The following is a 13,396-nucleotide window of genomic DNA, read 5'->3' on the forward strand; positions in this document are numbered from 1 at the left end:
ACATAAAAGCGGAGTGCTTTTCCATGGTGGGTGCTTATAATAGTTAAAAATAAACGAAAATAAACATAAAGTAAATAAAGGGGAGCAGAAACGGGATCAAAACAAAATCAATGAGGTCGAAAATATTTTCAATTGAGTATTGCCATAGATTGCGGAGATCTCATTAAATGAACAACCGCGTCATTAGCTCGCGAGCTGTTTAATACCATAAAAGGAAATATTTACCAGTTTGATAACTATTTCAAGTTTTCCGCACTTCCTATACGAAATAAGTGTAAGTACGAAAAATAGAGGGCAATTAGATCGAACTGAAAATTTTAAAAAAGAATTGGATTGACTTTTTATCTTCATATTTCACAGTTTAATTATATATAATTGCATCCCGACAAAAGATGTGATCAAAAATTTTAAAAATGATGCAACCTCTGCGTGGAACAACAATTCAGCCAAAATACCAAGATGAAAATACGGTAAAAATTGAGTACTTTTTACAGTCGCAGATTTTTTTCGTATAATTCAAAAATTCAATTTCAAGAATTTCCAAGTTGAGGACCAGTGCTGTATTGGAATTCTGATCATGTACAAAGTTTAAAACATACCACTACTTCAGCCGAGGGTTGAATTCTTGAAACTGTTGAAGTCAAGTTTTAACAAGGATCGGTACAATTTTTCCACCTAAAAAAAGCAAAGTTGGGTTGGAACATTGATCATCATTTTCAATGGTCTAGTTGTAGTTATCTCCGCAGGTTTAAACATTTTAGAATGCACCATTAATGAATACTTTGAGAAATGTCTCTTCTAGCAATTCCTTGACTATAAGTAAAACAGGGCAACTCTTTTCAAAACATTCTTTCACCTATTGAATAAGGTTGATTGTTAATAAATTCTGAGCCCAAGCAGTATTATGTGGCAGATATAATGATGAAAACTAGAAACACTTTCTGACAAATCTGTGAACTATGTCGCAATAATTTAAATGAAAACAAAATTTTCTTATTTCGAAAAAAAATTCAACAAAGATTTTTCTCTCTCATGAGAACACTTTATATCTATACTCCACTCCGGCTTTGTGAATGTGGCTTCTTGAATCAACAGAATTGTTCTGATCAAAATCCCGAGATAATGTCGTTTTTTGGCAAACTTCCCTTTTCGTCTGGAGTAAATTTTCACGGATGTCATTGCAGTGTTTATCGATGAATAAAGCGCTCAAGCGACACAGACACACACACACATACACACACACACACACACACACATATATATATATATATATATATATAATATATATATGGCCAGCGCTCAAGCGACACAGACACACACACACACACATATATATATATATATATATATATATAAAAATATATATATATATATATATATATATATATATATATGTATACACATATATATATATATATATATATATATATATATATATATATATATATATATATATACATATATATATATATATATATATATATATATATATATATATATATGTATGCATGTATGCATGTATGTATATGCTCACAAAATGGCCACGAACAACACTTTCTTGATTTGATGTTGTTTTTAAAAGTTGAAACCAACCTTAATAATTATTCAATTAACTGCGTATATCATTAAAAGAAGTCATTAAATATCATTTTCCGAAGGTGGATTTTATATTCAAAAACATTATATAAAAAAAAGAAAACGAGCGATCTCAATATCCCCTCAGTAAATCCGCTTTTTCAGCAAAAACAAATAACAAAGAAATTGATTTTAACAGCAATTATTTACACAACTAAACGTTGAACCCAATAATTTGTTTTCTCAATAAGTGGACAACCAAGAGTATCATTTAAAGCTTTAAAAAGTAAATGTAATTTTTTAAAAAAAAACTTCACCGTTTTTGCACAAACATTAAACGCAATCAACTTTTTTGCACCTTTTCATCTTTTCACTATTCTTTTAAATTTTTACCGTACCCCTTCTATCATTCAAGTTCTTTTAAATTATTTTGCAAATAAGTAATACAAAAATTTGTCAGAGTGTTAAATTTGTACGGTAAATTATTTGCAGAGAAAATAGCAAAGAATTACTGGCTCATCAGTTTCTTCTTCGCATTCACACTTTATTTTAAAAAAAACATTACGTTAACGTCATCCCTTCGAGGGTGATCACATTATGGAAAACTTTATGTACAACCAAAAATTAATCGCGGCAAACATGCGACAAAAATAATGCAAAAACACATGCAGTGCCAGTTAAATATTTGAAAGTTAAACAAAAAATTTCAAATTATCAGAAAGATTAAGCGAGATCATATTCAAAACTAAGTTAAATCAAGTTAACCAGAAAAATAATAGTTGTCTGTATAAATTGTTTTGATATGGGCACTTGCTATTTTGTATGGTTTCGGGGCACACTAACTGAACGTTAAAAAAACTAAAGCTGCTTTTAAATGGTTTTTGAAGCGCTGGAGCTTTTTAAAAATATGCATTTTGGCCTAGGGTGAAAATTCATGTAATCTGCGCTAATACAAAATAAGTACATTTAGGTTATTTTGGAGAAAATAAAAAACTAAAACTCAATATCATGTTTTATAGAATTGTTTTCAATAGGACGGTGCATGCCCTTTTTCAAAAACAAATAAGATCATTTTCTGGACATGATTAACATAGGGAGGTAAATTTTAATGTTTGCACATTAGTTGTACCATAGTCGAAGTTCGCTAGGTCTTTAAAAATCCGATAGAGGAGCATTTTGTTGTACTTTAACTTTACTTTTACTGTTGGTGTAATCTTTACAATTTAGTTTTTTGGAGTTTTATCATGCAATTTTACAGCTTTTTCAAAAGCTCCTCATTAAGATATTTATTTGGACATGTCCTCTCCATACACACCCAAAAACATACACACATACACACAGATATATATATATATATATATATATATATATATATATATATCGATGGCCAGCGCTCAAGCGACACAGACACACACACACACACACACACATATATATACATATCTATATATATATATATATATATATATATATATATGTGTGTATATGCATGGCATGTATGCATGTATACATGTATGTATATGCTCACAAAATGGCCACGAACAACACTTTCTTGATTTGATGTTGTTTTTAAAAGTTGAAACCAGCCTTAATAATTATTCAATTAACTGCGTATATCATAAAAAGAAGTCATTAAATATCATTTTCCGAATGTGGATTTTTTTTCAAAAACAATATTTAAAAAAAGAAAACAAGCGATCTCAATGTCCCCTCAGTAAATCCGCTTTTTCATCAAAAACAAATAACAAAGAAATTGATTTTAACATCAATTATTTACACAACTAAACGTTGAACCCAATAATTTGTTTTCTCAATAAATGGACAACCATGAATATCATTTAAAGCTTTAAAAATAAATAGTGTATTTTTTTTTTAAAATTCACCGTTTTTGCCTAAACATTAAACGCAATCAACTTTTTTGCATCTTTTTATCTTTTCACTCTTATTTTAAATTTTTTTACCGTACCCCTTCTATCATTCAAGTTCTTTTAAATTATTTTGCAAATAAGTAATACAAAATTTGTCAGAGTGTTAAATTTGTACGGTAAATTATTTGCAGAGAAAATAGCAAAGAATTACTGGCTCATCAGTTTCTTCTTCGCATTCACTCTTTATTTTAAAAAAAACATTACGTTAACGTCATCCCTTCGAGGGTGATCATATCCCTGGAAAACTTTATGTACAACCAAAAATTAATCGCGGCAAACGTGCGACAAAAAATAATGCAAAAACACATGCAGTGCCAGTTAAATATTTGAAAGTTAAACAAAAAATTTCAAATTATCAGAAAGATTAAGCGAGATCATATTCAAAACTAAGTTAAATCAAGTTAACCAGAAAAATAATAGTTTTCTGTATAAATTTTTTTGATATGGGCACTTGCTATTTTGTATGGTTTCGGGGCACACAAACTGAACGTTAAAAAAACTAAAGCTGCTTTTAAATGGTTTTTGAAGCGTTGGAGCTTTTGAAAATATGCATTTTGGCCTAGGGTGAAAATTAATGTAATCCGCGCTAATATAAAATTAGTACATTTAAGTGATTATGGAGAAAATTAAAAAAATAAAGCTCAATATCATGTTTCAAATAGAATTGTTTACAATAGGACGGTGCATGCCCTCTTTCAAAAATAAATAAGATCATTTTCTGGACATGATTAACAAAGGGAAGTAAATTTTAATGTTTGCACATTAGTTGTACCATAGTCAAAGTTCCCTAGGTCTTTCAAAATCCGGTAGAGGAGCATTTTGTTGTACTTTAACTTTACTTTTACTGTTGGTGTAATCTTTACAACTTAATTTTTTGGAGTTATATCATGCAATTTTACACTTTTTTCAAAAGCTCCTCATTAAGATATTAATTTGGACATGTCCTCTCCATACACACACACACATACACACGTACACACAGATATATATGATAAATATATATCTCCTATTTAGGCTTCGATGATAAAATTTTTTGACATTTTAAGTCGATACCTTATGGTTTTCATTAATTTGAATTTAATTGTTTTTAAGGATTATTTTTTAATTTTGCTGTTAACCGAGCCTTACAATGAACTGGTCTCTTACCTTGCCTAGTAAGGTACAAGTTATTTTGTGCAGTTTCAGGTTTATATGACATTATCTTGACTTTGTTTTTACGTTTTTTTTAATTGGATATAAAATTTTGGATGCGTTTAATGTTTGTTGTTGTTGTTTGATTTTGTTGTTTGTCTTGCCTCGCTTTCTTAATAATGACAGATCTCGTCAATTTAATCCGGCATTTTTTTCTCCACTGAAGTATTTGTGATGGAGGCAATATTTTCTTCATACACCATTTTTTTGAAAAAAAAGAACTTGACTTTTGGGGGGTTTTCTTTCTGTTTCTCATTTGGTAGACAATTGTGCCAAAAATGTGGATGAGCGGGGTCGGAACTTTATATGCGAACGCACATTACCGGGCCCGGGCCTTCTTGTCTGTGTTTTCTTTGAAAGGTTTCAACACAAATCAACTTCACAAATTGTGCTGCAAATTGCTTATTTTGACAACATTATTGATGATGTGATGTTATGATATTATCTATTTGTGGAGACTCAATAGCATCATAGGCAAAATTTGAAATTTTAAAAGAAACTTCCTGTTTACACCGGGATGTCAGCATACAATAAAAGCTAAGCTTAAAGAAAGAGACAACATCTATTATTTTAGTCTTTAAGTTTCCAGGTCAGCAAACCTGTCAATCCATTCGCGTGACATCATCTGAAAATAAAGTGATTCATTACAAAAACACAGAATTGTGATGTTTTTATATTTTTCCCCGATTCCTACTTTTTTGTTGCTTCGAAATTTAGAAGATGATATAAACGTGAGTCTCCTTGTCATTTCAGTAGCAGTTCAAAAACTTCTTTCTGGGGAAACAATTAAATGTTACGGATTTTGGAGTGTATATTGATATCAGAAAAAATTAGGTTCAGAATTATGGAAAATATACATTGCATTTTTCTAACTTTTTGCTAAAATATTTGCTTAAGCTCATCGAATTCTGGACAAAAGGAAAATTTACCATTCGTAAGTTTTTTAGCAGTTTTTTTTTTCGATTTCTCTTCTTTTTTTAATTACTGAGGAATTAATTTCCACGAACTTGGAGTTAAATAAAAATTTGTTATCGTCACATTTTCCGATGGAACTATCAATCACCTTTAGTTACCAGCATGAAGAGCTTAGATCAACAAAACATTCAACCATTTAAATAAAATCAGAATAAAATTGCTCTGAAAATTAGACTGGCCAGTTTATATTTCGACATGATCCGAGAATGGACCCGCGTAAAACAGTCACTGGTTTTACACTGGTTCAGTACTGAAATACTCTGTTCCTTCTCCCCTTAAATGTTAGTCAATTTACCAGGATCAATAGTTACCATTTAGCTATCGTTTTGGAGTTTCAGATGCTTGTTCGATTATAATTTTAGTTTAAATAATGAGCATATGTTACAATTTGTTTTCAACAACTGCAATTTGATGGTGGTCAAAACTGGACTTTTTCAATGCAATGTGTGATCAAATCAAACCAGCTTTTGTTCCTATCACGTCTTTAATATCCTTCAATTTATCGTCGTTTTGTACCAGTTATTGTTTCTAAACAACGGGGTCTTTGAATGACAATTGAGTTTAAACAGTCACAAAGTCGCCATAATTTTTACAAATCAACTTGCAGTTATTAACTTTTGCCTTAGATCTACAAAACACTGATCAAATTAGTGATAGATTTGCGATTTTGAAAGAAAATGCAAATTTTAAGAGCAAAATATAGCATGCCGTTATGCCAGTTTCAATTTTTGCCCCCTGGTCTAATAAATTCGAGATTTCGAAATAATTAGCTTGTTTTTCAAAAATAATTATTTCATTTACGCAAATAGATGTCTGATTCAAAATTTTTTAACGTTGACAAATTTTTTTAATGTGACTTGATCAACTAATTCAATAAAAATTGGATGAACAGCAGGAATTTGATCAATATTTTTTTTCAGATTTTCAGTTGTCATAAATGTTGCATAAGAATTGATGAAAATTTAGATTTTGATTTGAGTTTTGAAAAAAATGCAAACCGAAAATTATGGCACAAAATCAATATTAATATTTACAGCTCCTTGCTTTGGGAAAATCTATACAACATTCAGCTCAATAAGTTAGCTCGCACAATTAATCACCTTTGCAATATTAATTTTCTTTGGTAGTGATTCCATAGATGAAATTACAAGTGCATCTTTTAGAAACTATAAATCAAGTGCTTTGGAAAAAAACTGTTCATTGGCACCAATGGAATATCTATAAGATGATCTTCTTGCTTGTTTATTGTTATTTCTAGAAGCTGGCAATTGGAATAGTAATCTCAACATTAAAGCAAACAGTTTAACATTCAGATTCTGAGATTTGATCACATGCCGTAACAATTGGATTATTTGGCAAAATTACCTGGACATCAATTGACAAAATTGACACCGCACGCATTTTAGTTTTTCATTGTAGTTCTTAAAATAGATTATTAAATTAATAATTCCTAATAAATTAAGACAAATTGAATATTAGAACTTACCTGAGGCATTACTACAGTAAATTAAAAACAAACAAACGCAACAATAATAATCCCAGGAATTTTAAAAAAAGCGGCTCCGTTCGATAATAAACTTGGCCATAATTAGGTAAAAAAAAAACTGGATCATATATTATGTCCGACTCTACTTCTTCGGATTAAAAAATCTATGCCCTAAGAATTTTTCCATTTTTCCATTGCAATACTGTTATTATTTTTCCAAGAGAAGAGAGATTGTAAATTTCATGCTAAGATATATTTTGACTAATCAGAAATACGTCACATGACAAAATGGGAGTAGCAATCACATGTTTATACTCTTTTGATTGAAGGGTTTTAGATATTTTTGAGGGTTTATCAAATTCATTTCTGCGCTCGATCAGCTAAACTTCAAAATGAAGGCGACAAATTCGCTAACTGTTACTATTTTCTGTTCTTTCTAAAAGTTATTTTGTTCTGAAGAAAAAATCACGGAGATGTTCAGCCTTTTATCAGATAGTTTATGGCTTTATTTGTATAATTTTACTATTACATTTTGCTGGAACTTTAATTAAAAAAATTAAATAATAAATTTCCTGGCCAAAGTTTCAATAGTGAAAGTTAATTCATGCAGATTTCGGCTATTTTGACGTTCTTGCGCCCACTTTCAAGCTTTAAATGTAAAGGGCCAATTTCAGTAGTTTTTTTGTAGATGTATACAATTCTGATTCTTATGATTACATGTTTGCAAGGACACTCCGTTGAGATAGAAATTTGAAAACTGAATACAACAGAAAACAAAAATTTGCAAAGTCGCAATATATCCGCTGTTTTGTTGTTTTTTGCTCATTATTGATGTATTCGTGATCAAAATCGAACAGCCTAAAAAACAATATACAGTAACGTAACTGAACACCTCGCTAATGTTGATGGCGAGAGATGTAAAAAAATGCAATTTTATGGGCACACCCTTGTTAAATGTTAACAAACAAGGAGGCTCGTTAATGAGCGTTTGCACATCATGGACCGACCCGCGCTCATCTACATTTTTGACATAACTGTCGACCAATTGAAGAGATAATCAAATATAGATCTTTGAGTTTAAGAAACTGTTACAAAAACGACTAAATGAATAACATAATGCCATGCCCCGTTACAGCATTCACAAGATCTCACACCATTAAAAAGACTACGGAGAAAAAATGAACATCAAAAAGTAAAAATAAAGCTTTTTACGGCAAAAATGCAGCATCTAAACATAAAGGCACCTCAAAACACAATCAGAAGAAACTTTAACTACATAAATTTATCTTTCGTTACTAAAAAACAGACAGGACGTTATATTTTTGAGACTAAATAATAAGTTGACAAAAAGAAGCAATCATGAGGCAAAATTCTAAAATCAATCAATCTTTTTTACATCAAATATTTACAAACGTCTTAAAAACCATTAAGTTTCAACAAATTTTTTTTTGATAAATTCACAAAAAGTCATTACAAAACCAATAGTGTCTGTATTTGGTCAAAATAAGCCGCGGAAACGGACTAAAGATGAAGAAAATAAGTCAAAAAAATACTAACAACTCGCGAAAACACAAATTATTGAGGCCATTAAATCCTTTCCTTGTTACCTGAAAATTATGTTTAAATGTTAATTAAATTATTTCAGTTAAAATTATACTGAAAAAATAACCATGATCACTTGGGTCTTATTTTAAAAACATAGGGATCTGTTAATGCGCGAATGAGTGTAAAGAGGAGAAAAAGGACACAGATATTGACCAATATAAAAAATTTTCTGAAAACGCATATTGTTCGACCAACAAAACATCAGTTACGCAGTAATATCAATAGCCACTTTAACTTTCAAACTACAGGGAAGTGGATGAGGCATCTCAATGATGAGAATTAGATACAATTTGACAAATATAACTACAAAATCTAAAAAACTTAAAAGAACGTTTGAAATCAAATAATATCTTGAACTTTAAGGCTATTTGCTGTAAACTTACGGCATTGAAGACTTTCACTTGTTGAACACTCACTTAGAGGCTTATTAGACTTCTCAGCTCCTTATAACAACATAAATAAAACAAAACAAGCAAAGACATCAAAATCAAAAAATTGACAAAAAAATGTGGGAGCCATTACAAATGAACTATTCATTTCAAAGTTTTTCAATTTCAAATAAATTTTTAACAACAATGGAGTTGTTTTATTGTATTATTATGACTCTAAAAACCAATAAATTTGAAGAAAAATTTTGAAACCACGAAGCTTTTGAGAAAAGCAGTGGAACCAAAGCCATGAATTTCAATAGCTTTCAAGGGAAATCAATAAGGAATTAGATATAATAAGCTGTGCTTGACGAAAACAGACAATTTGTGTTGTTCTTCAATCATAAATAATTCATCACAATAACTCGTATGGCTATAAAAACGACAACAAATACAGTCAAAAACCAAAAAATCAGAAGAAAAATGCAAAAAGACAGTGTCGAAGCCATTAAAATCATACGTTTTTCTCTACAAATTCTTATCTATGAAACATTGAATATTTTTTCTATTCAAAGGGGATTTGGCAATAATGTGAAAAGGTTATATGACTTCCGAAGTAACCAAAATTATGAAAATTGATAACCAAAATTTTTAAAAAAAAATTATGAAAAGTCGTGGCATCTAAGTGATGAAGTTGGAAGATAACACCACTAACCAGATTCCTTTTGGTAGCAACAGAAACGAAGGGGGTACTGTCAAAAGTGAGACTGACGTACGCTTCACAAACAAATTTAAGGTCGGTTAGTATTCAAAGAAAATTTTTCCAAATTTTTTTTTTTAAAACCATTAGCTGCCCACTCAAATAACCACATAGGTTTGCTTACTGATCTTGAGGAAGCCTATTGCATTTTCAGTCAACGAATTTATATCATAGGGTTAAAAAACTTTATTAAGATCTCTAAAAGTAAATCAAAATTTCAATAAAAGTTACGAAAACTCAGAGTCGGAGACATAAAAAAATGAGCGATTCCTTAAGGGCATCATTTGACTGTATATCAAGTTTATCATGAACATAAACTGGATTTTGGAAATTTGTTAGTCTCTGAGTGACTTGAAAAAAAATAATAAAAAAGAAATGGTTTTTAAAATATCACCTCTCAAATGGAAATCGATTTTTTTTATTGTAAGCGTCCCTATGAGACAATAACTACCCTTTTTATGGCCTTTAGTCTGTTAGAAATACAAGACAGTTTCATTTGTAGCATAAAATGTAAGTTTGATTTGATTTTCTTAAACAGAAAAACTTAATTTGAACAAAAAGTGAACAAAAGCATGCCAAACATCACGTGTTCACACAAAACTTTAAACTTCGATAACTCCTAAAAAAACACGAAATTAAAAAAAATATAATTATGTTTTGAAATTCAAACCCTATGCTGGACGAGCTTTTTATTGATACCACTCACATTTCTCTACCATGAATATATCATGAATATCGGCCAAAATTGTCTGAACAAAAAAACCCTTTTGAGAATATAACTTCTTCACCCACAAGTGGGGTCGGAACAATAAAAATTGAGATCATCATTGCTTGATTAGGAATATCTCAGTTCAGTCAAGGGATTCAAAATTTGGTTTTGTTTTGAATTGAGCGCCACGATTAATGAATACTAAGAGACAAAGATAAAAATTTTTCCGCATCTCTGGTTGCATCTTGATATCCAATGACAGAAAAACAAACAATATCGATGACACAGTTAGGTTTGTAGCATTTGCTCATTCAAAAATTATTGTCTTTTGTAAAACATCTAGCTCAAAATAGCTGTAGAATTTTCGAAATCTCAGAAATTTCGGCATTTTCGAAATAAAACAGAAATTGGCCTCAATTAATTTTCCACGTTAAAACAGCCATCGCAGTAAAAACTTCAAGCTCATTATATTTATCCTTTTAGAAAAATTTTCGGCTCTTCTTTCTGCTGTTTTGCACTCTTGTCTTAACAGTTTGTACTCTGTACACAATTTCTGAAAAATTGCGAATGGACCGAAAATATCAAAAACAAAGAATCGCGGTATAGTATCAGAAAAATTAACACATCTACGAAAACAGCTGAAATTCATTGAACGCAACGATAGCTTAATTGCGTTTAAAAAATTTCGCGTCGTTTTTGTTGTTCGGAAAAATAGGTTCCTAATTTTGATGTGGAAATTTAGGTCACAACAATTAAATACTCAATAATTGAGATAGAGACACTAAATTTTTAGGGATAAAATGCTATATTTCCAATATTTTGTCGTTTTTTGCTCATTTGTAATGTAATCATGATCAAATTTGAACTGTCCAAAATTATATATGTAGTAACGTAACTGAACGAGAGAAATAAAAAGCAAACATTCAGTGCACCCTTGCTAAATGTTGACATTAAGACTTGTGAACATCCTTGCTTGATGGGGAACATTTCAGTTTGGTCAAATAATCAAAATTAGGTTTTGTTTAGAATTGAACGACGATTTTAACGAATACTAAGAGACAAGGTTAAACTTTTGGCTCATGTCTGGTTGCATCTTTATAACCAATGACAAAAAAAAACAAACAAACAATAACCATAACACAATTCTGTTTATAGCATTTGCTCAATCAAAAATCATTTTCTTCTGTAGAATATCTAACGCAAAATAGCCGTGGAGTTTTTTAAATCGCAATAAAATAGAAACAGGTCCTAAATAATTTTCAACATTCAAACATTCTTCGCAGTAAAAATTGCCAGTGTACTATTTTTCTAGAGTTACAAAAATATTTGACTTTTCTGACTGTTGTTTTGCACTCTTTTCTAAACGAGTTTAAATTTTGTGCACATCTTTTGAAAAGTTGCAAGTTGACTGAAAATATAAAATGGATAATTTCAGAAAAATCAACACAAATCCACGAGAACTGCTGAAACTCAATGAATTCAATGATAGCTTAATTGCATTTAGACAAATTATGAGAAGTTTTTGTTTTTCGGATAAATCTGTTACTAATTTTAAAGCAATTGAATTCAGGTCACAACAAATAAATTATATTCAAAATTGCGATAGAGACGCTAACCTTTATAAGGATTCTTAGGTTTGTTGAAATAGATATGCAAACTATAGTAGCCTTCGTTGCAATTCAAACGCATCTATACCAATTCAAAAAAATATATTGTGTCATATTGTGTCAAAATAAAAATACCTTGTGATCTAGAACCCCGTACCAAATTATCTGGGGCCATTTAAACCATTTCACCCGATTCATTCTTCAAAAATTATATGAATACGTGTTTAGGGCATTACGTTGTGGACTATGACGACAAATTAACTATTAAGATAATTGTTAAAATTACAAAACATTGTAGCCAAATTCGAGAAATTGGAGCTTCATCGATACTACTATATTCCATTTTACAGCTGCGACGAATGGTATTAAATGAAAGTTAAAGAACTTACTTGAAAAGCGACGATGATGAAAGTGAATTTTCGCAGCTCGGGTTTTGACAAAATGTAGAATGCCAAAAATGTGTTCAGTCCGATACTGAGCAGGGATAAAATTGGGTTTAGAACCCGTTCAACTGATTCTGCTTGGGTCACGTACTTGTCAAAATTTTTCCAAGGTTCGCTCCCCAGTTCGGATGTCTGGCCAGTGACAGAAAGAGTGGAATTTAACGGCATTTCAAATATGAGTGGGAAGAACTAAGTTATTTAATTTTTCAGGGTAATTAATCAAATTAGCTACGATTTCCTGGGAATATCTAAATATTTAATGATGTAAAACAATGAGGAAAGAAAATTGAGTTTATGCTAAATATAAAAGCTGATCAATTTTTAGGGAGCTTCAAAAATAGCATTCTTTGCTGTTTTATTAGCTCTGAAAGAAAAGTATATGAAGATATTTATGTCTTTTTTGAATAAATAATGAACATGCGAAGACTTCTTTACACTAGTCCAGCTACTTATCAGATAAATAAAATGCCATTTTTGAGCGCTTATTTATGGCATTAAAAGTAAAAAAAAAACTTGGTGTAATGTGTTACTGCTTGGAAAAAAATTGATTTTTGTACCCCTTTTACTCAAAATAAACTAGTCATTTCGACCAATCACGTTTGACTATTGCACATAAAATAAGAAAAAGCACTTTCAGTCATTTCTAATCCGCAAGAATTTTCCGGTCGTCTAGTGAAATGACATTATTTAAAGGAAATGCTATCAAGCTAAAATTTATTTCTCAAAGCCCTCAAAACAATTTGCTGATG

The 13,396-nt window shown here is 30.4% G+C and overlaps 1 protein-coding gene across 1 annotated transcript in view; it reads right to left on the minus strand.

Annotated features, from left to right (window-relative positions):
* Nucleotides 1-13,126, minus strand: part of LOC142345411 (uncharacterized) — a 110,885-nt gene extending 97,759 nt beyond the window's left edge. The window contains exon 1 of the mRNA XM_075397460.1: nucleotides 12,594-13,126. Within this exon, the coding sequence (XP_075253575.1) occupies nucleotides 12,594-12,815 (222 nt within the window). The 5' untranslated portion in view covers nucleotides 12,816-13,126. The remainder of the gene's footprint in view (nucleotides 1-12,593) is intronic.
* Nucleotides 13,127-13,396: the final 270 nt, after the last annotated feature.

This window comes from Convolutriloba macropyga, chromosome 1 (genome assembly GCF_964194025.1).
Source record: "Convolutriloba macropyga chromosome 1, txConMacr16.3, whole genome shotgun sequence".
Taxonomy (NCBI): domain Eukaryota; kingdom Metazoa; phylum Xenacoelomorpha; order Acoela; family Convolutidae; genus Convolutriloba; species Convolutriloba macropyga.